Source organism: Platalea leucorodia (genome assembly GCF_965183815.1).
Source record: "Platalea leucorodia genome assembly, chromosome: 2".
Classification (NCBI taxonomy): domain Eukaryota; kingdom Metazoa; phylum Chordata; class Aves; order Pelecaniformes; family Threskiornithidae; genus Platalea; species Platalea leucorodia.
This window is the reverse complement of record NC_138824.1, coordinates 74,315,627-74,339,989: the sequence shown is the minus strand read 5'-3', so window position 1 is coordinate 74,339,989 and position 24,363 is coordinate 74,315,627. Positions and strand designations below refer to the sequence as shown.

The 24,363-nt window shown below is 40.7% G+C and overlaps 1 protein-coding gene across 1 annotated transcript in view; it reads left to right on the top strand.

Moving 5' to 3' along the window:
* Positions 1–6,584: 6,584 nt before the first annotated feature.
* Positions 6,585–24,363, top strand: part of PPP2R3B (protein phosphatase 2 regulatory subunit B''beta) — a gene marked incomplete at its 3' end in the record, with an annotated part of 52,981 nt that continues 35,202 nt past the window's right edge. The window contains exons 1-2 of the mRNA XM_082337840.1: positions 6,585–6,611; positions 8,283–8,733. Of these exons, the coding sequence (XP_082193966.1) occupies positions 8,386–8,733 (348 nt within the window). The 5' untranslated portion in view covers positions 6,585–6,611; positions 8,283–8,385. The remainder of the gene's footprint in view (positions 6,612–8,282; positions 8,734–24,363) is intronic.

The window sequence follows — 24,363 nt, the reverse complement described above, 5'->3', positions numbered from 1 at the left end:
TAGGGTTTTTGTGTCTTAAAGTAAGTTTCTGGAGTAGGAAAAGAATATCAAGAATGTAGCACCAGATCCTATACAAACATACTTGAAGAGCAATACTGCTGGAATTAGTGCCGCTACTGACACAATATTTAGATTAATAAACACTTCTCAAAATCTGAAATTGCTTCTAAAATCCTGATTTTAAAGAAATTAATCTGGGGCTCTTATACTGGTTTTAATTAGAATTTCTGAGCCATTAATTTTATATTTCCAAGACTTTCTTTGCAACCACAAGGGCTCTTTTTAACATACACATTTAATGGAAGATAATATTATTTCATAATCATGGGACTCTGGAGCTGGAGCTTTATAAGAAAAACACTAAATCTTATTAAACTTGTGATAAAATTATTGGTGTTGGCAACCTTGCAGACATATGCCTAGAGCTGCACAGTGTTTTCCTCCTCTAACTACTGTAACTAAAAGGACTTTAATGAGAGCAAAAGAATGTGGCTCTGTCTGCCCAGAATCTTTTGGAATTTTCACTTTTCCCTAATGAAAATGAAAACAAATACTTTTCTTTTTTTTTTTTTTTTTCCTGTAAGCTTTTATGGACATCTGAACTGACTTTTGTAATGAAGCAGGATTAAGCAAACTCAGGGAAATGATAAATGTGGTTTGTATTAGTGTACTAATTAGCTCATAAATTCAGAAATAGTTAATCTTTTTGTTTTGCTGAATGAAAATAGCGGTCAAATCACAGATCAGATCTTGGAACTGGAGTAATGCAGTGGTGAATTAAAACCCCCTGAGCATAGGTGTCTGATGCCATAGCATTATGAAAACTGGAAATTTTGCTACTGACTTTGAAGAGCATAAGGTGAATTTAACCAAAGTTGTAAAATATTACTCAAGCAGCCAGACACTTAACAGATAACAATAAAAAAAAAAAGTGATTTATTAGGTGTGTGCTTCTCATTGTGTTGTAATCCAACGATTAACTATGTTAATTATTTTTAGTTCAGTGAGCTAATTAGAGCACTGGTAGCTAGCATAATCCTATATTTTACTGCAGTTTCCATTTAATGTATATATGTATGTACATAGATGTTCAAAGACCATGCCCTAGAAATATATATGTTATTTCAGAAACCATTCTGGGTGCCAGGTGATAAAAGTATACTTGCCTATCACACGATTTACATTTCCTTAGAACTGTCCAAGTAGCAAATGAGTAGAGGCACTATCAGGTTTACACTGCCCCCTTGACAGTCTGATGAAGACTGCTCTGATGCAACATGGAGAAATGTGTATTTTATCCCAAAAGAACAAGCTTAGGCCTCAGTTCCTCAGACTGGGTCCTCGCCAGGTGGTGGAGATGCAAGAGCCAAGCACCCGGCCATGGTTTTTGGTATGGTAGCAGACAAGTAGCTGGCAGACATTGCAGGCTGCTGAATACAATAGCTCAGAGTCTCCTCTCCCCTCTAATGGTTGCACCAGGACAAGGTTAGAAGAGAACTGGGCTCAGTAACACTCAACATGGAGAATGAATAGACTCCCATTCTCACACCCCATAAACATCCTCGCGCACACCTTGTTAAACACCACCCTAGAGACTGCATTTCAAGCAGTTTTCCATAAACTCCATGTGACCTGGATACAATGCTAGATAAAACCATCGGATGAAATACAGCACTAGAAGTATGTGAACCTGGGATTAGAAGATCAGGGCGACTTAATGAGGAACCAGCCTTCACATCTGGACTGCTGTAAACATTGCCCAATCCAAGGCCCCTGTGGAAAAAAACCACCGCACCGATAGTAATTCAGTAAAACGTACAAGAAATGTTCATTGCTAGCCCTGCAGTGATACGCAGTAGGAATTAATCTAAACCCATGACGGCAAACAACTGCTGAACCAATTTTCTTCTTTGGCTTGTAGTGCACCTGCTCTTACAGTATATACATTTTATATTCTCTTTTTTTCTTGCACAAATGTAAATATTCCCACATTAAACCAACTGCTCGTGTAAAGAGATAGCCAGTGACGAGGCCTTAGTCTAACTACAGGGTGTGATAAGGAGGAAATGAAATGTGTCTGCAAGTATAGAATGTTTAAATGCCTGTAGCCATGACACAAACTGGCAAGTTACAAAGCAATCTGTAACTGTATCTCCGACTTGCTCTTAAGGAGTTGTGCATCAGCAAGCTATTAACCAGATCCTAGAATACTGCAGTATCCCACCTCAAAGTGGCAGGAGACAGAGAAAATTCAAGCCTCAAGTCTCAGTATCAGGCTCTTTTGAGAGCACTGCTGGCTGCTGAACATGTGCACCAAGTCAGCATTGCTGACATTTTTTTGTCTGCATATGATGCTACTTCTGGAGGCCACATGATCTGTAGTTCACCATCCTAGCTCTATTTTTGGTAAGCTGCTGCAAGAAAGGATGAAGAGGCATGGTTAGCTGGTATGGGTGCATAGTTTAAGGGATTCTCAGTTATTACCATTTTCTTAGCCTTTCCCTTTAGTTTAAGTGAGGCTGCATAAGGCACCCAAAGTCCTCTCTACTCCCCCCCAAAACAGTGCCAGGACTAGCAATTTTTGTTTGAGTGACGGAATGCTAGACTTTATCTTTCACTAAGTGGAAAGCAACATTTATACTCTCCTGAAGTCTCTCCTGAGGCAGGTTTACAAGGAACATCACCTTGGTAGCGTAACCTCAATGAGCCCTTCTGGCCAAAATTTTCAATTATGGCAACTTAAATAAAAGTGACCGGCTTGTCAGAGATATGGAGCACACTTGCTTCCAACTAAGTTAGCACATTCGGAAATCAGGACACAGTTATTTTAGTGTTTATATATAGGTTAGAACCAAACTTCAGATGCCTAAATTTGAAATTTGTGAAATGTGTCAGCAAAAGTATTATAAGAAGCCTGATCAAAATGCAATTTTCTCCTTAAAGCAACATCCTAAGGAGGTTCTGTAGTTCTCTTCCCCGTATGACGGGCATACGAAAAGCTCTAGAATAAGGACTCATGAAGATCCTGCAGTGAACTGCATTTTGATCTCGAGCACATGTTCCACCTCAGCCTCACACTGTGTGGAACGATGACAACTCTGCTTTTGAGACAGGATGAGACCACAGCTAACACAGCCCTGTGCAACCAGGTAAACGTAATACTGCGAACGCATTTATCCTACATAACTTTAGACTTCCAAAATGTGGTTGTCTATACCTCAGATTCAAATTGAGATTCTTACTAATTAGTGGAGAGGAACAGGCCCTTTTAAGTCATGATACATCTGACCTAGGTTAGATGTCTACCTCAGGATAACATTAATTAGGTCTTCGAAATGTGGCTTTATACCCGCCAAGTACAGAGGGAGTAGAAGCAACTCTTTCATACCCAGATGTCTGAGTTGTACATACCCAAGGTTATCAGGGAAAAAACCCGGCCCTTGTTGCGAAATGCTGATTGGGAACGGGAACATTCCCAATGAACACCGCTGCCCTGTGTGACCGTAACAGTGACAGATAAAGGCAAGGAAGGACTTTGCTCTTTAGCCATTGCTGTATATTGGCAGTAGCGCTAACATCACCTTGTGTGCCAAGACTGGTAGAACAAGGTCAGAAACGAGCTGTACGCAACAGAGCCAACAAGGACTGGAAGCTAGCGTGGCTCTTCAGGTTCTGCACCAGGGTTAGCACCTCCATGCCCTACATGGAGGGAGGTACTATGCTACGTGGACATACTAGCGTGGGTGTACTAACTCCGCTGCACTGTGTAGTTAGGCCCAAGCACTCCTGTTATTAATGAGTTATACCCACATACCACTCTCTTGCACTTGTTACACAGACCCCTGCCTTATCTGAAGCATAGTCTGCATCTTCTACAACAATGCTAAGTGTGACCCCATCACTTTTACTTTCAGATATCAGTTGGATATTGCACAATCGGTACTTTTATATTTCATAATTATTCAATGGACTTTTAAAGGAACCAATCCTTAAACCAGATCAATACGTTTCACATAAATTGTAACACACTAGAACAGATTTCTGTTTTCCATACACAGATAGCAACACAGAAAAGGTACAGCTTCTGTATTTACCATGCCAGCAAGAAGATGGAAATAGCGGTCAAAAAGGAATTTCAAGTTTCCGGTATTGGTGGAAAATCCGAACAAAGAGGTTCAATTTAGGTATTATTTTTCCACTTTTGGCCAAGCTTGGGCTCATATGTCTCTACAAACAGACTTCCCTCGGTTGATACACTGCTGAGGAGACCTGATCCATCCAGAGGCATGTTCCAAGTATCCCTGTCAATGGCAAGTATCGGTACGCGCTGGTGAGGATGCCCAAAGCACTTTCTGTTTAACAGAAGACATGTGGAATTGATTCCTCTCTTATACCAACGTTAATCATGACAAACGCTAATAAAAGTCAGAATTAGAATTGCTTTGAACACACACCAGCCTGCACGAGAGAATGCTGCGAGTGTGTACATTTCTCGGACGTGTTTTTTTTCATTTCTTTTTTCTTATTTCTCCCGTTCCTCTGGGAGATCTCATTGCCAGTTTCAACAAAGGGCATCATCTCTATGCAGATGATATCCAACTCTACAACTCTGTCAGCTCACTCTCTGATCCCCTTCTTGCCACCTGTCTTCAACATGTCAATCAACAGATGGCTACACCATCACTAAGGAATGCTTCAAAGGCATTCAAAATGTTTTAAAAGTCCTCTTTGTTCCATGTCTGTGGCTCTGCTATCAGTCTTCTTAATTCAGCCCTTCAGTTCTTGGCCAAAAATCTTGCTGCTATCCATAACACAGGGTTTTCATTTTCTTTTCCCATGCTTTAAAGCTACTTCCATAATATTTACAGATTTAGCCATACTTTGACATCTGCTTGCTCTGTGTTATGTTGAATGCTTTACTCCAGTTTAAAATAATGCCATTTTGTCCACTTTGGCTTTCTAAAAACATACTTTCTAAACCTCACCAACCAATGGGCAGGAAAGAGAGTAGTACTCTGCTTCAAACAGTGGAGACTCCCTCAAAAACTTTCAACACTCTACAGGTTTTGTTGAATGTAGAATCTCATTTGAAAACTTGTGAAAATATATTTCAGTGTCTACAGCAGTAAGTCAAAGCCCTCTGATATATTTACAACAGTACCACTGTTTTTGCCAGACGATAATATTTTGAATATTACAAAAATATAACGGCATTGATCTGTACTAGATCTCTCTCATGGCATCTAGCCTTTCTGTGTCCTCTCTCCAAGCCCCCAGAAATAAGAAAGAAAGTCCATTCCTTCACGTAACCTGTTTTAATCTTGTCTGCATTTTTAGGCCTTCTCTTCCAACTACTGAAAGATGTAAATGGTTGATCTCTAGTACAGCCTCAGTTCCACAGTACTAACATTTCAAGGATTTGTAATAACCGGTCATAAATCTTTGGGCCATCTGTCACAGTAAAGGAAGTGGAAGAATGTAAAAGGAGTAAACCAAAGCAAGTATAGCCACAGAAGGGAGAGAGAGTAGCGGAAGTAGGGATCTGATGTAAAAATACAGATGGCTTGCTGATGTACGAAATACCAAGGAAAGAAATGATATGGGGGTGAGGCTCTCATGTAAAATCCCGTTGACATGTCTACCTGGAGCGCCTTGCAGGAGCGCCTGCGAAGGCTGGCAACCACGCGTTTTCAGCACATCACCCACTGCAAAAAGGGGCTGCAAACAGATTGGCACGCACTCTCCCCTTTGTAAGATTATCTTTTTATTTGCTACTGCCTCCACTTTCCCTTTCATCCTCTCCTTTGTACTCCTGTAACAGTAACGGCAACGACAGCAATTATTTCTGTAGAGTTAGTATGTTGTGTTCTCCTTTAACAGGGCTGGGCGGCTGGAACAAGCAAAGGTAAGCTCACGTACTTTGCCAGCTCGCTCAGAAAACCAGGCAGCGAGCAACTCGCTGTGAGCCGCAGGCCAGAAGCCGAGGCCTTGCCACAGCCGCCCCGTCAGCTCAGTGCAGGCGACAGGCCGCGGGAGGCCCGGGGAGCGGGGCGGCCCGGGCCGGCGGCACGGCGGGGCACCGCTCTGACCGCAGAACCCGCAGCTTTCGCGGCGGGAGGCCCAGGCGGCCCGGCCCCCCCCGCCCCTAACGGCACGGCGCGGCCGCCCCGGCCCCGCGCGGGGCTCCCAGGCGGGGGCAGAGGCCGCGCTGGGCCAGGCCGCTCCCCAGCGCGGGGCCCGAAGGGGGCCGTGCCCGCCGCCGTGACGGGAGCGGGCGGTGACTGAGGCGCCGCCACAGCGTCCCCGCCGCAACGGCTGCTGGGAAGGCGGGGCCGGGGGGGGGGAGGGGCGGACCACCGGAATCCTCCGCTGTGACGTCACGACGCACGCAGAAAGCGCCGCGTGCCCCTCCCGCGCCCCGCCCCCTCGTTCCCATAGTGACCGTCCGCCGCGTCTCCGGCGGGGCGGGAGAGTCGAGCTCTCGCGAGATGTCGGCGGGCGGGGCGGGGCGCACCCCGCCGGCGCGGGGCGGGGCGGGGCGGGGCGGGGCGGGCCGGAAGGAGGCGCGGATTTGAAGGCAGCGGCGGGAGGGGTGGCGCGGCGCGCGGCAGGTGAGTGGGTGCGGCCTTTCCCCTGGCGGGCTCGCGGCGGTGCGCGCCCCGCCCGTGCCCCTCGGCAGCCGCCTTCCCCGTCCCGTGTCGTTCCCCCCCCCCCCCCCCCCCCCCAGGGTTGCTGGCGCGGCGCGAAGCCGCCTCGCCCCGGCCCCTCCGCCCGCCGGCCGTCACCGGGGGAGCGGGGGCCGGCAGGTGTGTGGCGGCGGTGAGCGCTTCCCCTCCCCGCTCCCGGGGCGGCGCCGCCCTCGTCCCGCCCCGGCCCTCGGGCGCGGCTCTTGCGGGCCGGCCTTTCCGCAGAGGCGGCCGCTGCCCCCCCGCGCCCGGCTCTGTGCCCGCCGCTTTTCACCGGGCGCGGCCGCCCGCCTTGGCCGGCCGTTCTGCCTGCCCGCGGGGCCGGCTGGGCGCCGGGGGCGGCCGCTGGTGCTGCCCGGCGCCGCTCTGCCTCCCGCCCGGGCGGGCGCTGCCGGGGGCTCGCTGGCGCAGCGGCCAGCGCTGTGGAAGCGTTGATCTGGAAAAAAACTCGCGAAACACCGTGACCTTCAGTTTCAGCAGCGGAATAACCTCGCTGTTAAGTCATTAAGCAGAAAGGTGTACAACATTTAACTGGTGCGGAGTTACAAGGTTTATGGTTCTGCTGTGGGATGAAGACTGAGCTTTGATTTTAATAGTGCATCCATTTGCTAGGTGTTATTAAATATTTCCAAATTCAAGTGCTCAGTTTAAGGCTGCGTTGGCAATGTTATTTGCATATCTTTGCTGCCTTCTATGTTTTGGTCAAATACTGATAAACTTTAAAAAAAAAAAAAAAACAACAAAAAACAAATCAGGAGGAAACACAGGGTTTAGTTAAACTGTACCAGATTGCTAAGTAATTTGATTGTGGAGATGATGATAGTAACTTGGGTTCTGTTCTCAGTATTTAGCTCCAGTCATCTGGCTCTCTAAAAAGATTTGTGTTCTCTTTGTTTCAGGTGAGCGACCGAACCTGAAATCATACTATCCCAGTTCTTGAATCACATCATGTTTCACATTGGCTTTAAAAAGCTGTAAAAGTGAATGTCAAATAGATCAGTTCTTAAAATATCAAATGACTGTGTGGTACCAAGTGGGCAGTCAAATCAAATCCTGAGGAAGGATCTTTGGGAATTCAGCTGGGCATCGCTCATATGGGAATGCATCTTGTGCTGCAATATGCAATGGAAGACTTTAAATCAGAAGCGCAGACCTTGGAATAAAAATAGATCCTTCAGTCTTAGCTCTAAATCTCTTGGCTGAAAGGCTTGCTTCTTAAATCTTAATTGTACTATCACCAAGGCTTTGCATAACCTGCTTAGACATTTAGTTCTTAGCAGGTTCAATTGTAAGTCTTTTTGAGGCTATTTGTCATAATAAATGCATATTTTAATGCATGTTCTTGGAGAATGCTTGTTAGATAGCTCTTTGAGAAAGTCTGAGTGCCATTTCTTTCTCTCCCGTCTCCATCATTTACACAGTATGACTTTAAAAAAAATTATCCTCTGGATTTGACTCTGATTAATGGCTTACACTTACAAAATGTTGTAGTCACATGTTAGCATGTATCTCACAATGCCTGTTGGTATCTTGAGGGAATAAATATCAAAACTTTGTTAAAACTGTAAGATTAAATAATAGTATTTTTCTTAACAGGAACCTTGGAGTCTGTGAAACACTGAAAGTCGAGTGGAATAAGTAGATGATTGTCAAACCTTTATTTTGAATTTGATCCAACAAAAAGGGAAGCTGGTAGAAAATGTCACCTGGGAAAGTTCTGCAACCTGTACTGAAAATGAAGGTGGATGAACTATTTTTGTGCTGGTTGAGTCAGCCTGCAACTCAGCTAATGCTAAAGGACTGCTTGAGAAGAATCAAGAATGAGGAGAAAACGGAGATTGGTAATGGAGATTCAGGAAATAGTAAAAATGAGAGGTTTGCTAATAAAAATTCCCATTCCAAGCAATGCATATTAGGAGATACCAGACTGCCTTTGATGTCTTTCAGTCCCCCTCAACTTTCTACTACTCTTCCTTTGGCAACTCCAGCCAGCCCAAGGAATATTTCTAATGTTAGAGCAACCCGTCGATCCTCAGGAACCAGAGTAGTAAGTTTGTTTCTTACTTATTAGACCTGTTTGTTTAAATGGAATTGAATTTTATGTTTGTGGTATTGGCAAATTATGCAAGTAATTAGTTTCCCCACAGGAGGTGTTGAGAGTGGAGTGAAGCAGCAGCACTGAGCATAAAATGTCGATGTTTGTGTGTCATTAGCAGTAATGGCTAGGTGGCCTAAACTTCCAAAAGACTGTCTTGGCGCCTTGCAGCTCTGTTGCTTTTTATAAGCCATACATGCCTGACACAAAATGAAAAGGGAACTGTTTTCTATTTCCAATAATTTTTCTGTCAAGAGCAATATTGCCCTTGTTCTTCAAAACTGCAGAGGGGAAGGCATCTTAAAAATTCCATATCCAGTACAGCTGATTAGATTTGATATATCTACCCTGGTTTCGAGTTATAATTTCAAACATCATGCAATACTGATCTGTGTTGCAACTAATTTATGTGTTATGTTTGCTTCAGTGGGTGCAGCGTAGATAAGGAAAAGTCAAAACAAGTGATTCTTGCTTTCTGAAGTATTGCCTCTCCTGTGCAATAAGGTTAGGGCTAGTGTCTGTTTTCTTGCACTTCTTAACAGGCATGAACAAACCAGAAGTGGTGGAAAAGCTAGAAATAGCCTTATAATAAAAAGGTAGTTTTCAGTAATGTCCTCCCCCACACTGGACACAAGGACCCATATTTACAGTCGGAGAATGAAAGAGAAATAATTGCAAAAGCTGAAACTTGGATAGATAGGTCAGATAGCCATGACGAAGCAGGTGTCATCCGTGAAATACATCTCATGCTTTATATTAAAAGAAAAATCTAGCATCCTATCAGATGTGGTAGTTTACAAAGGCTATTTGGTTTACTAAATAGATCACAGTTGCTGGATACCTCTTATTTAACTTACTTTTGCCAGAGGTAATCCAAACCAGGTATAAATGCTTCAGATGTCATGCTTTCAGTAACAGGCCCTTCCACTGTTAAATGCAATCTAACTCTGGATAAATGTAAGTCCCTGTGTCTGTTTGCAGTGTTATTTTTATAACATACTGCCTTGACTGCAAATATTCCTTTGTCTAATGATACCAGGCGCTATTGTTAGTACAAGACTCAAATTTGGCTCCACTGAATCTGCATATTAACAAAGTAATTGTTTTGGTACTGCTTGGTACACTCAATGCTTCCTTTCTAAGAAGGTCTTGATTTATAATAGACAATGCCCTCTATGCAAGAATGACACCCCTGCCCCCAACCTGAGATTTTTTTTTTTTTAAACTTGTAGTTCAGTTCAATCTAATGTCTAGCCCTTTTCACAAATGGTAAAAACAAAACTGGATAGAAAATGATGTGATGAGTGACAAAACTAAGCATTGCATATATGATCTGCCTTATATCAAAGGAGTTTTTAAGAGGCATGCTGTTTCTGCTATAGGACTATAAATTCATATAATTGAATAATAGTAGTAAGTTGTAAGTGGTCATGGCTCCCCATCACTCTATGTACTTTGGTGTCTTAACTCGATACACTGGCCAAACCTCCTGGTGTCCCAGGGAAGCCTTCTCAGGTTGGTAAGGGTAGAGAGGTTAGAGCTGACGATGTTAGAGTATCAGTTACCTCTTGTCACCATGTTATTGGTGTCTATTGAATGTATATACTTACCTTTCGACCAACAGGAGTCACAACATGACTATTGTTTTGCACTAAAACTTTTTATCTGAATACGAATTTTCAAATCTAGCTTGACAACTGGGAGTCCCCACTTCTTAGTTTCAAGACATCACACTTCCAGTCTAAAGCTTGTCTAGATTGACTTTAAAATAATAGGGACTTCTGTTTTATGTGTAATCACTAACCAGGCAGCAAGGCATGACAATTGATTTACTTTTTTTTTTCCTCTTTGTTCACACCATTATATTTCCTGTTCTAGTGAAATGTAGAGAGTTAGCAGATGCTGAGTTCATTCTTGTGTCAGATAAAAGCAAGCAAGGGGAGAGTTTCCATTAAAAGCTACTGTTACCTGATGTACTTGATGGCTAACTCATGTACTGTAATTTCTCTTTGTGTGTTTTGGTCAATTGCTTTAAGTAGCTGCCATGAAGAACTAGAAGAGATTAATGAAGAGTAACATTCTTCACTTAATTGGAATTGTTTGTATAGTGCTGAGAGAGAACCTAGAGGGTTAGGTTGTTGGGGTTTTTTTTGTTTGTTTGGTTGGTTTTTTTAAGAAGTTGGACTGCAATAAGAAATTTATTTGTGGATTTATTATTCAGCTGAACTGAAGCTTCATCCAAAGTTTCCTAATCTTTAAGAAGTGTAAATTACATTTGGAGCAGGCATCAGCTCTTAAAATACCACCAAGAGTTGCATAATTGCATGTTCTGCCATGACAGTGTATTTTCTTATAGAAAGCAAAATATACCCCTTTTCCTTCTCGTACATCCATAAACTACCCGCTGCAGAGTCAAAAGTAATGCATCTGGGTTTGTGCACTTAATCATGGCTCACAAATGGAGCCACAATGGTTTTAGCTACCTCATCTGAGTTTAAGTATGTTTGAGGTCCTTGTCTCGTTTCTATAAATGGAAGAAACTCTTTCAGATAGCTTTTTAAGAAAGAAAGCTTGTACTGTAGGTCCAGTAATACAGATTTAAAGTCTAAATAGCAGTCCTAGAAAATGGTAAAAGTTAATGTGCTTAAGTCTGTGTGCTTGAGGGTGATATTAGGAAAGGGCTTTTACGTCCAGCCATGAAGATCTGGAGAATTATTTCTTTTAGGACTATATAAGTCAACTTAGGCATCTTATTAAACTTTTTCTTACTGTACACAGGAATCCTCATAATGCAGCGTACAAGCAGTAAACTCATCTTGGCAGGATACATTTTCAGTATCACTGAGCTGAATCACTACATTTGATTATGGGTAAAGTTGCTGTACACGTTTTCCTGTTTCTTAAAATGTTCCTGCAACTTTTTTGAAGGACACCAAAGAATAAAGCTGATAACAGAAAACTGTCATCATCAGGTTGTTACTAGGTAGTAAGTATGAATGTGAAGGAAACCACTTTTTCATGCTACAGGTTTCTGTACTTCTTAGAAAAAACACATTTTGCAGAATGGGAAGCATTCTTGGAAGACCAGTCTTGAAACTAATTAGATATTTAATCTTTAACACCTTAAATGGTAGCATATGAGCAAAACAAGTTGGTGGTCTGATGGCAACTGTGAAACAGCATTAAAAGTACTGTCAGCTGTCAGCTATTGTATTCAAGGAGATCTTTTTTTCAGAGGTTAGCTTGTAATTGAAGTTTGAGGGTTATATTTTTTCCAAAATTCAGAAGTTGCCGTGTGTTTTTGCTGAAACACTAATGTCTTGTCAGAGGAGAATTTACTGTCTTTCAAGATAGTTGAAGCCCTCCACTGATTAGCGAGTCCAAAGTACTTTCTCAGATAATGAAAGCACCTACGTGGTCTTTATGTTAAAGATGAACAAAAAACTGAGGCACTTTGAACAGGAATTTGTTTATCTGGACAGGGCACTTAAAGCCAGGTTCTGGAAAAACACTAATTCAGAATAAACTGTTGGCTTAATCCACCCACACATTTTGATATCTAGACAGAACTCTACCATGAAAAGTCCTCTTATGGTGTGTTTTAGTGCAAGTGAAAACAAAACAGTGTTTGTTTAGGGTATGGGTTTTTTCCTTTAGGGGAGGTACTTCCCCTTCACTTGCATGGTGTCATTCAGAGTGAGGTCAGTGTCTGACTGCATCCATTGTACAAACACTGTAATTGCAAAGTTCTGGTCGTCTTTGTTATGTGGTGCAAAGTGCTTGCTAGTGCCTAGTATTCTGCAAGTAGGCTTGTGAATTGTATATATAATAAATGTATTAAAATAACAGAAAATCAGAGGCATAGAAAAATATAGACAATTTAAGTCTTGATTATTTTGAGTGTATTCTTGTAAAGAAAGGAAATTCTAGAGCTGTAACTTTGAAACTTGAGGAGTAGCTGTCATAGCTTTCTTCTAACCCTTATCACTACTGTACATGGACTTAATAGTGTTTGTGGCACTCTAGATTATCTTAAACATATGGGGTATACACAATTGTACACTGTTCATCACATTGTCAAAAATGCCAGGCCTCAAGGCCTAAAAGATGCCGCAGGCAAGATGTTTAATCCTAACCAGCTGGTGTGCAAGGCATCTGGGGAAACAATTCACAGAATTCCCTATGGGCATTTGGGAGGGGGGGGGGGCTGTGCAGAGAGAATGTGATGTGATCTGAAGTACTTCAAAGTCATTTTCCGTTTCTCTGCAGGGTCAGCCTTTGATAGAAAGGTACTTCTTGGATTGGTTTCTGTATATCTTTTGCTTGACAAGCATACTGTTCCTGCTTGTTATCCCATGACAGTTATTAAAGCTAACTGTCCTGTATTGCTGTAATTTTTTTACTACTTTACTATATTGCTGCATAGCTTTTTTCATCACTACCATTCTTGCCATATTTTCATTACCAGTTAGTTGATTCAAATGGAGTGGCACTACTAGAATCCGTTTTAGTTTAAAGGGAGACTGTAATGAAACCTTTTAACATTGACAGAAGTTTGAGCATAATAACACTTAACATTGCTTATTGGAACAAATGAGTTCTTCTGATGACTTGAATTAAATGGTAGCTAGGCTTACACCTGCATCGTTTAAACCAGTGGTGAACCATCTCAGTGTTCTGCAGCTGCGCTCAAAGTTTTTTGGGGGGACCACCTTCTACTAGCAAGGAGAGAAATAATGTTCATAAAGTGTCAGAAAAGTAAGAGGAACGACAGCGTTTGAATCCTGCCAGCTTTTCACTTAAGTAGTTATTAAGCTTTGATGTCGGCCTTGACATTTCAAGTGTCTAGTCTTATATGTCATGTGCATCCGAGTTGCTACCTAGTATACCTTAATACTAGAAGCAATGTTAACTACTAAGTCTGGGTTACGTAAGCTGTATTAGCATTGCAGTGCACACCAGATTACGCGGTGCAGGACTGAGTGTGGTCTAGCACATACGCTCCCTAACTCTGTATTATGCAAAGCTAGTGTTAATAGTGCCATGTCCCATCACTAAGTGGGTAGGATGGCGGACTTGGCTTCCAACTCAAGCCCGTGACTTAAAGGCGGACTGTAAATAACCTGGTATCAAACTGATGTACTTTTATGATGATAACAGGGTACTATGACAGATGTCAGCACTAATGTGTTCACAATAAAGGTCCTTCTATGGTGCCAACAGAGGAAGGACAGCCAGAAGTTCACATTAAGGTCCAGAGGAGTGCAGCTATAGGCGTTCCTAGAAAATCATTATTAGTTTCAAGTGTGGTGAAATAATAGCAGTCAGCATAAGCAGCACTGGTAGTATGTTGTTATTCTTCTTAGGCTTTGCTGTACTGAATAGCTTGGAATAGAAGAATTGTTATCCTGATTAGAGAACCAGCTATTCATTTTATATATAAATGAGAAACTGAAAGTTATTCACAGTTGTAGCTTTTTGGTAGTGCTCTTCATTCTAGCTGCGTCTTGTACCCTGGGATGTAAATGTTACACTTCTCTTAGCAGTAATTCTGTTTACGCATTGTGCTTTGTTGGAAGAAATAGTGATCTTTTGTCCTCTTTCAAAGTGGCAGTTGCACTTGAAAGAGAAGATATTTCTGTCCTACTGGAAACTCATAAATACTTCTTATATGCTGCATTCAGTCTTAAGAGGTTTTGGCATTTCTAGTGCTGAAAAATTGAATTCAGAATTATATGTGGCTTTCTTCAAATTTAAAATTCACCTGAATCCTGACACAGGACAAATTCAAATATTTGGATGAAATTTATTAATCACAGCCACTCTCTCCTGTGTGAGTTACTGTCACTTAAAAGCAAACAAAAAAGTTCATAGCTGTATGAGATCATTACTTCCAGTTGCTTCTCTCTGTCCAGTCTTTCAAAACATTTAAGCTTAATTATAGCTTTACATCAGTCATTTAAACAGTTCATTCTTTTAACAGGTGGTTGGTCTGGGAGGAAATTAGATATAGAGGAGATAGCTTTCTTTTTTTCCCTCAATGATGTTTGAGAACCTGTCTTATATTTTTGAGAACCTTTCCATATGCCCTACACTTACTCTGTCAGCAAGAAATAAGCTTGAGGCTAAAAGTATGTGTGGGCTTACTGCAGTACAAAAGGATTAATGCAGTTCATCCAGTGAACCAGTTTGTCCACTGATAGACCTAGTCAATGACTGCACAGAATTTTTCAGCAAGCAATGTTATGAGAAAAATCTACAAAATACTAATGGTAATATCATATGGCTGAGTTTTGCAAATTTAGAGGCTTTGCACACACAACTGTCTTGAAAAACTCAATGAAAGTTAGGCAACTTAAGTAGTTGCATCAATTCAAGAAGATACCAGTTAAGCGCTCTTGTTTTCTACAGTCCACAACAAATGGTTACTAGATTTAACGTTCTAACTGTGGCATAATATGTAAATAACTCCTTTGTGTTGGGTTAGTATGGTGCTCTTGTCTTCTTAACCAGATGGTATTAATGTCTTGGTAGATCAGATTAGTTTGTATTCTGCAAACAACAGATCCAACTTAAAATGGGTCCACAGAAAGCTAACCAGTGATCAAGAGATGCTTTTAAAAGTGCATTCTGGTACTTAATGTTAGATGTGCCCCTTTTGCATAGCAATCACTGTTCTTTATAAAAAAAATAGCTAGAAACTGTTCAGCCACCCATGTACCGTTTCTTGACCACAGGTACTTGCAGGGATAATGGGCTCTTAGGGCTGTTGGGATATGTGCTTAAATAACCTTGTGCATACTGCTTAGTTTCATTTCATATGGAACTAGCCTTACATATTTGTTCTGTGCAGATCTTACTAGAAACTTTGGCTGATTCCAGGCAACAAATGAGATGAGTTGGAAGACCACAAGGAGACTTTCACAACACTTGTAAAATCTATATGCAAGGAGAATGCAGGGAAAGACCTTATGAGTGGGTGACAAGGGAAATACTGCAAAATATCTATAAAATGGAGTTGTAAATGTGCGCACCATGAACAAGGTTTGATTGGACCTTCTTGACATTATCTTGACCAAACAAGCTTGTAGAGCTTATGAAATGGCTTGACTTGATCTGTTTTCAGAGTTCAGCTGAACCAGGAGAACAGTTTCTAAACAGTTTTACTACTTTAGAAGCTAGATTTGTATTGATAAACAGTAAATATTCTAGTGTTTGTAAACATTTCTACTAGATATGATCATCACTGATATATCGTAAATAATCTTCATCCTTGTGGCACACGTCATTGACTAAGAAATAAAGCAAACTATTTGAAATTAAATAATGTTGAAAGCATTTAATGGGCTAGATTTGTCTTCCGTCTGTTACTAGTCTTCATGAATAGTCATCATTTACAGCAAGTACTTTTAAAAAGTCTTCTGTTGTAACTTAAGATTTTAAACAAAAGATCACCAATTTTGTTGTCTTACTTGCTGTTAACACACTAAAGAGTATCTCCTAAAATTTCAACTACTTGCTTACTTATCAAGTAACACATTTAAGCTTAGTATTTTAGAAAGATCTTCTAGAATGTTTGAAAAATATTTAGGCTTCACATCAAGACTTCCAGTGATGGAGAATGGAGGAAATTGCTAGTCAAGAGTTCTGTTGCTGTTCTGGCAATGTGTTTGTGGTGTTATACCTCTGTAAGTTGTCTTATTCCTTAAGCCTTATTTCTTCATGTGTAATGGTTGCCCCTTTTCTTTATCATACTGAAAGCTAAAGTTCAGGTGGTTACCAGTGACCAGCTTCTTTGCTCTGCCTTCTTTCTTTGCTTTGTCCTTTACCACTGTACCCTGCTTGCAAGTTTGGAAGTGCATGACTTCTCATATAGCTCTGTAGAAACCAGTATAGTTTCTGTTGCCTCTGTATTTCCTATATCAGCAATGATTTCATACTGATGCATGATCAACACAGTAGTGTTATTTCAAGAGTAAGTCTCTATAGGAATTCTACCAGAAATCCCATTGTTGGTTGATAAATTACAATTTGTGATCTGACTGACTTGTGGAACAAGGTTGTATCTTAAGCTTCCCAATCTGTTGGTTTTGCTTTAAGATCTTCAGGGAGGGAGATCTCAAGTGAAAGCGTAAGCAAGAAGCTGTCCTGCAGCTGTCTCTGACTCAAAATTATTGTCTTGTGATTTCAGGGACTAAATTACATGTTCTGTTAGCCTGTGATGCTGGAATTAAAGTAGTGGTTGTACTTTCATGCACCAATCATTCTAGTTTTGAAAATTATGAAATTCCAAGATATAAATGTGTTTTTGAAAGGACTAATTGAAAATTCAGTTCATGTCAAAATGAAGTACTGAACAGCTGGTGCAATGTTTAAATAAGTTGCTGGACAGTTATAAAACATTGTCATTCATGTTCTTTATACCAGATTACTCTGTCAACTTCTAAATTAAGGTGACACAAGGTAAATAACACTAATCTAGAAGTGACTAAATATCCAGACTGGCCTGTGTGACTTTGAAAAGTTGCATAATGCAAAACATTAGACTCCATTATAAAAGCTGCTGTCTCCTGTAGGAAAATCTCAGTGGCATTCTGTATCAGCCTGAACTGGTTCTTCATTTCAACCTATTCTGCTATTCGGAGGCTTACCTTCGTAAAGTTACAAATGTGTACGTTGTGGACTGTAGCTTCCTCTGTGGATAGTCTCTGTAGCATCATGGTTCATCTAAAATGTAAAAATTGGGCATCTTACTAGAGCAAGTGTGATTTTTATTTGTATGATCCATACTAGATATTTTGCTTATGTCTTTCTGTGTTTAATAGCCACCTCAGCAGCATCAATTAGGGTGTACCTGGTTTTCATGATCTGATGAATAGAGTCATCTGAAGATCGTGAATAGTAAATAGGTTCTGCCTGTAGAGCACCATTCCAACAACCTGTTCTATTAAAACTCTGTTTATGCTATACACAGATAAATAAAATGTAAGCTGATAATGTTTTCCTAAGATGGCAGGGAACATGAGAATTGTTCTGAAAGGAATATAAACCATCCATTAACTGTCAGGCTTCAGTTTTATAGTATCTAGTGTTGACGCTTGCTGAAGTTAGTCTGCCAGATGCAGTTAGCAATCTAAAAAGGCCCATGCTATGCCTTTGGACTCCAGGCAGTGTAATCATAGCAAGGTGACATGTATCTTATCTTGCTTATAATTTGATAACAGCACATGGTGTGGTGTACATACATGGCATTCTTTTGGTAATGCGCAGAGAATCTGATCAGCCCATCCTTCCTGGGCTACCAACATGACCATATATCTCACATCTAACTGGTGTCTTTTTATTCACTGTCATGCCTCCTAAAAATTCTGGATTCTCCCAGCAACTGTAGAAAGACCCTTCAGGCATTGCTCTGTCTAAACCAAGAGTACTGGAAAATTTAAATAATCATTAGAGAAGGTATGTACATGCAAGACTTCCATGTTTTTTAATTGTCCGCATGTTCTATGGGGAGGCATTGCATCCTCCGAGAAAAAAAAAAAAGTGTGTGTAGACCCAGATTCACATGAACTTCCTTCCAAGGCCAAAAGATCAGTTTCTCCCTGTGAAGGTGGATTTCTTAACTACACAGTGACAACATCTAGCAGTTCATTGGTATAGCACACCATACTCAAAACACTATCAGTAACTTTAAAGCCATCAGTTTAGGTATCTGATAGCTGGGTATGAGCATAACAGCTTGATTCCTCCTGTGATCTAGACATTGTAGACTTCGTCTCCCCTGGGTTTTGTCAGGGTACTGCTGGAAAGGAGTGACTCATCCAAAGGAGAGTTAGGGATGGAGAGTAATACTTTGTTATTCTGTTCAGCTCGCAAGTGCATTGTCCTCTTGTTCTCTTCCCATACACAGCAGTTAGAAATGGGAAGTTACTAGCAAGAAGCAAGTCAGATAAGTGTCTGAAGAACTGGGAAAACTGATTATTTGGGATGTCATTAAATCCCTTTCCTTATCATCAATATAAGGATGGATAGGTTTTCACCTTGTGCATCCTTATTTCAGGATAGTCAGGGGTTTGGGGAAATGAAAATAAAAATCACTATTTGTGAATTCAATATTGAAAAATCAGTATCAGTGGGTTCCCCCCCACCCCGAGTGGATCACCTTGTCAATAGATGTTAATATTCTTGATTACTTAGGCAGTTTTATGGATAAAAAGCAGAATTTTCTTTGTCACTTCCCATTTATTCTTGTATTTTCCCATTCTCTAGCCATTTTGTGTTCTACAATACCGGCACTACTAAAATTCAAGGTCAGTAAATCTTGCTATGTACTGTAGTCTCCTGAGAAGGGAGTGTTTTGTTTATTGCCCATAATAATGTAAAACAACACACTTGGGCAACTGAGACTTTAGTCCATTGCTATAAAGAGGTTTTCCCTGTGAGGGCCTTTTTGAAGACTTGAGTGGGAGTTTTAGAATTCTTTCCAAAGAGAAGCGCTATCATTCTTCATTCATTTATTTAGACTATGTCAACAATGGATGTTGCTGTATGTAGTACTAAGCAGAAAGGTACTGCAGATGCTACCAAGCCTGCCTAAGTTGTGTTTTCTCACTTCGTAGGTCATAAAATCAAATCTGACAGAGATGGACATTGCCTTCTAATCTTTCCCCTTGGTTTTTACTCATTACCTTGAGAACTGCTGTTACAACAATGTTCCATGGGCTAACGCTGGTCTGCAGGATTAAAGATCTGCAGACTAGTGTAAATAATGCATCTACTCAATGAGCATTATGTTTACTGAAGTGTGATGATGTTTGCATCTACTATTATGCTAATATGTTTTGTAGAAATTGGGTTAGATTTGTTAGAAGTTCAGTCTGACTGTGGAGCTTTGGTCTGAGTTGGAAACCAAATAATTATCAATCAAATGTCTAATTATTATGCAAATAATGAGGCATATCTAGTTCCAGCATCTTTCAGTACATCAAAGGCCGAGTATGGACTATCTGGTCTAGAAATAACTCTTGCTAATATTAAATAATGGTGATAGTCTAGTCACAATCTTTTTGTGAAGAATGAGGGGGGGGAAATGAACACAGCATTTCAGGGCTTTTTGTATTGTTTGCTTGTTTTCCTAGTCTAGCAAAGAACAGTTGCTTTCATTTGTCTGTCTTCTGGTATATTTATGTAATTTCTTCTTTGTCTTTCCTGCAGCTATTATTAGCTGCATTTTACTTAGCATTGTTAGCTGCTTTACTTCTTTTTTTTATATATATCTTCCTGAACTATTTGCTTGTACTAATAGTGCCTTTTTTTTCCACTTTAAGCATCTGAAATATCTTTAGTACTAAGTTAGTCATGCTGTTTCATCTTTTTTTCTATATTGATAAAGACGCTAACCTTGCCTTAGTTACCTTTTCTTAACTGCTCTTTTCTGCCCCTCACTAATCAGTTTCTTTTGGAAAGGGTTACCCTAGTTGCACATCCCTTTAGTTGACTGTTGTGGAGATGTGACAGTTCTCTTTCCATACTTAACCCAGGAGCCACTCTTAATTTCTGCAGCATCGTAGGCTGAGGGATTCTATTAGGTTGCACAACTGTTGCCATTGAGCTTGCTCATTCAGCCTTATTTAAACTGTCTCCAAAGGCCAAACAGGCTTTCTGTTACCTTGGTTCACGTGTTACTGGGTTGAAAACTGGACCCCAGCAACTAAAGGTTTTGTATGGCTGAATACATCTTACTACATATATAACTTAATGCTTGGATGCTTTTTTCCAAAGACTGGAGGTCAGTTCCCCATTCTTAAGACTAAATCTACTGTCAGTGTATGCTTCTGACAAGAAATCGCGTTTTTGTAGGCAAATGCTTAAGGTTTTTTGAGGTACTCTTCAGGTTTCTATTTCTTCCATGTTACCCAAAATATTAGTGATCCTCATCTTTGTCTCACTTGAATACTTCTGTGTTAAAGCCACATAAATATTACACTGCTATTGTGTATGTTCAGATCTCTGTTAAAGTGGTAAACTCTTTAGCCACAGTCCCTTGAGTCAGATCCATTCATAGTGTGTATCTTTAGCTTTGGAAGGAAGCTCTGAGCATGCATCTTCCCCTCTGTTTATCTAGCTAATAATAAGCTGCCAGGATACTTGAAGAGCTTCATGGCTGGCATCCAGCCCTTCACCCAGGAAAGGATTTTGCCATAGGTTTCATTGGAGAGAATTCAGATTTAGAATAAATGTAACACTATACTCGAACACTCCTAGTTCAGTCTGGGTGGAAACTGACTTTCCCTTTCCCCTGTGGCTAATTCATGACTGAAAAGGTTAAAACAAATCTTAGGGGGTTCTTGACCACATTGCTTTACCAATGCTTATATCTCCTTAAATGTGGCAATACAAAACCCTTTTCTGTTCAGATGGTGAAAAGGAAATGATTAATAGCTGCCACTGCACTTACCTCTCGCAATGTATTGCAACTAAATGCTCAATTGCATGTAGATTCTTCATATATTGCAACCTATGAACTTTTGACGCAGGTATGTAAATGACCACTAGGTTTGAAACCAGACTAGTGCAAGTAGTGCTAAAACAGTATTAGGCTAACAATGGGATTGACTTGACATCTACCTCAGGCAGTGAAGTAATATTATGACAACAAAATCCAGAGTATTCAAAATACTGAACATAATAATGCTGCTTAAGTGGTGACGGACTCAGCTCCATTTGAAAAAAGGAGGGAAATCTGCAACTCTTTCCAAAATGGAGTTCAGAACATTGATTTCTTACTGAGGCTCCTTCAACAGGTTCAGGTGAACTGGAGCTCCAGTCTTTTAGGTTAGCTCTCCATGGGGCAGTCAGTCATCTTAATGACATACTACAGCCACCTCAAGCAAGACCATGAATGTAGTAGTGAATGGGAGCACATCACCTCTATGATCCTATGAAAAGGGATGAAAATAGAAAGCAATTTAGGTGAGAAGATACCTTTCCTTACTTTAAGTAAGGCCTATTTTGCCTAAGCTGAAATGCAGTCTGCCTTGCAATACAACCTTCCTGACCTTCCCCAAACATCTTGGTCTGGAACGGGTAGCTGTTGCCAGAGTAGGATTCTTCTCCTACTCTAACACCTCAGTCCTTCGTCTCCAGTTCCAGGCGTGCTGCTGTTGTGTGCTGTGTGCCCAGCTCCCTGCTGGCTTCCCTGTGGCCCGAGGGTTATCGCAGGTTAGTTGATTTGATCTTCCTAAGACACTGAGCGACAGCCAGTTTTGCTCGATGCCGTTTGATAGTCTGGTCATGCCAACGACAACATGTCTGACTCTTGCCTCGTCAATTCCTTTCTTGTTCTCCCACTTCCGAAAGAAATAAATATCTTCATAACGAGTTGCAATAAAGAAGCAAGTGGGGAAAGCTGGATACTAATTTAAAAACAAGAAAACAGGCTTTTTGTTGTCATTTACTTTCTAACAGTGTGTGATAAACTAAAAAGGATCCAATTAAGACAAATCATGTTTCACTAGTACTTTTTCATAGTTTCTTTTTCTTAATCTTACAAGGATATTTACTGTGAGGTTTTAATATATTGTTACATGACAGCATGGCTATGAATGGATGAATAGGGCTAAAGATTATAGATAACACAGCGTGGGGGTAAAATAATGCAGCTCAGTAAGAGAGATCTAGAACTTAGTGGTGAAAGAGTTGTTTTAGTTTTTCTTGGGCTGTGTACATCTTTGTGTAATCAAAAAAGTGGCCTTATTTAGATCATGAGGGATGAAGACAGAGTAAGACTAGCCAGATCTTTTATGCTTAAACTTGTGCATGATGAGGTACAGATAATGAATGGGCAACATACCAACATCTTGGAGAATTTGGGGGTGCTAAGAGTGTTCACAGCTTGAACTGGAATAGCAAGAGTTGCCATACCCATAGCTGTAACAACAGTGATATTTGAAAAAACTTCATCAAAATAATAGCATTTCCTAAAGATTGCTATGGTAAAGATATACCCATTTAAAATGTGAAAACTTCACCAGTTATCAACTAATGTACATAAAACCATAAAGGAGGAAGGGCAGAAGGTCACTAATTTCCACAAAAGCTTATCAGATTTCTGTTTCTGGGAAGAAGATTGCTGTGGGCTAAAACATGGCCTCACCCCCTCATAAAATGTATTTGAGATTCAATAAACTGAAAATAGTGGTAGCTGAATCTAACTTTAGTGCTAATGAAATGTGGCAGGTATGCAATCTAGTATGTGGATCTTAATGTTCATAAAACTCCTATTTAAGCAAAAAAAAAAAGTATCCTGTCAACTTTTTTCAGATTTTGCTACATCATTGATATTTCTAATGTAGCTTTTCTGTAAAACATGATTTAAAGCAGCATTTCATTGTGGTAACATTTGCCTCGCTTCTGCTACTGCCTTAGCGTTTGAATGATTAGTTGCTTGTGATACGGTAACTTAGATCTAGATGCATGTAAAAAAATCTATTCCATGAAATTGTGAGCCACTCAAAGTCTGTCTGCAGCTTTTTCTGTTGTCGCCTTCATTTTCCTAGTGTAATAGGGTTCCTGCTAAAGGACTGAAGAGTTAAAAGGAATTTAATTGCTGTGTAATAAGCCTTATCCTTCGGTGAGGTACTTCATTGAAGCTAGACAGTGAGTGTTTTGTGACAGAAGGAAAAGCTGAGGGGGATGGGAGGAGGAGGAAGCTACAAAATGACCACGGCTGGCCTCTCTGCATTCCTCTAAGGCTTGCTTTTTTAAAATTGGAAGCTGCTTTTATAGATGCTCCTCCAAACAGGTTTGTTTTTTTCCATACTGTCCCATTTAGACTTTGGAATGCACGTACGAAAGGGCAGGCCCCCAAAGTGACTTTCCAATCTGTTTTTGCGATTCCAGCCAAGTTCCCTTTAATGTATGGAGCAGGCGAAGTTGAGCTGACTCTCTTATAATATCACAGAACTCGGGCGCAGCTGCTGCTTTAAGTGGCACTGCGTGATAATACAACAGCTCTGCTATTTACTGGGACTCAAGTGCCTGGACTGGCACACAGAGACATTATATGAAATCCGAAAGCATGAGGATAAAGGAGATTTCTTTGCGGCAAGATCCTGATCTAAGAAAGGAGTTGGCATTGCTAGCTCGAGGATGTGATTTTGTTTTACCTTCTAGATTCAAGAAGAGACTGAAAGCTTTTCAGCAGGTCCAGGTTTGTCTTTCAGTTCTTATACAATTAAGTTATTGTTGTCAGTTGCACCTTCACAACCACGCGAATTGCGGGAAATACATGCAAGTTCTTCCTCAGCTAGCAGGATTTTGATACTGTTCCATATATGATGATTTTTCTGTGTTCCAGAAGTACTGTGCAGGTAGTTTTCTGCAAACAAAAAATGAGGGAGAGTTTACTGAAGCATGTCGCGTAGATAAAGTATGATGTTTGCACAGTGGCATATGCAGTGGAAAGTTGGTGTGCTTAATGCTATTAGACTTTTAAGGACTGTTTTCCATAATCTGCATGCATTTCCCCAGGGGTTTTAATTTGCCTTCTACTGCAACTGGGCGTATAAAATACACTGAAAT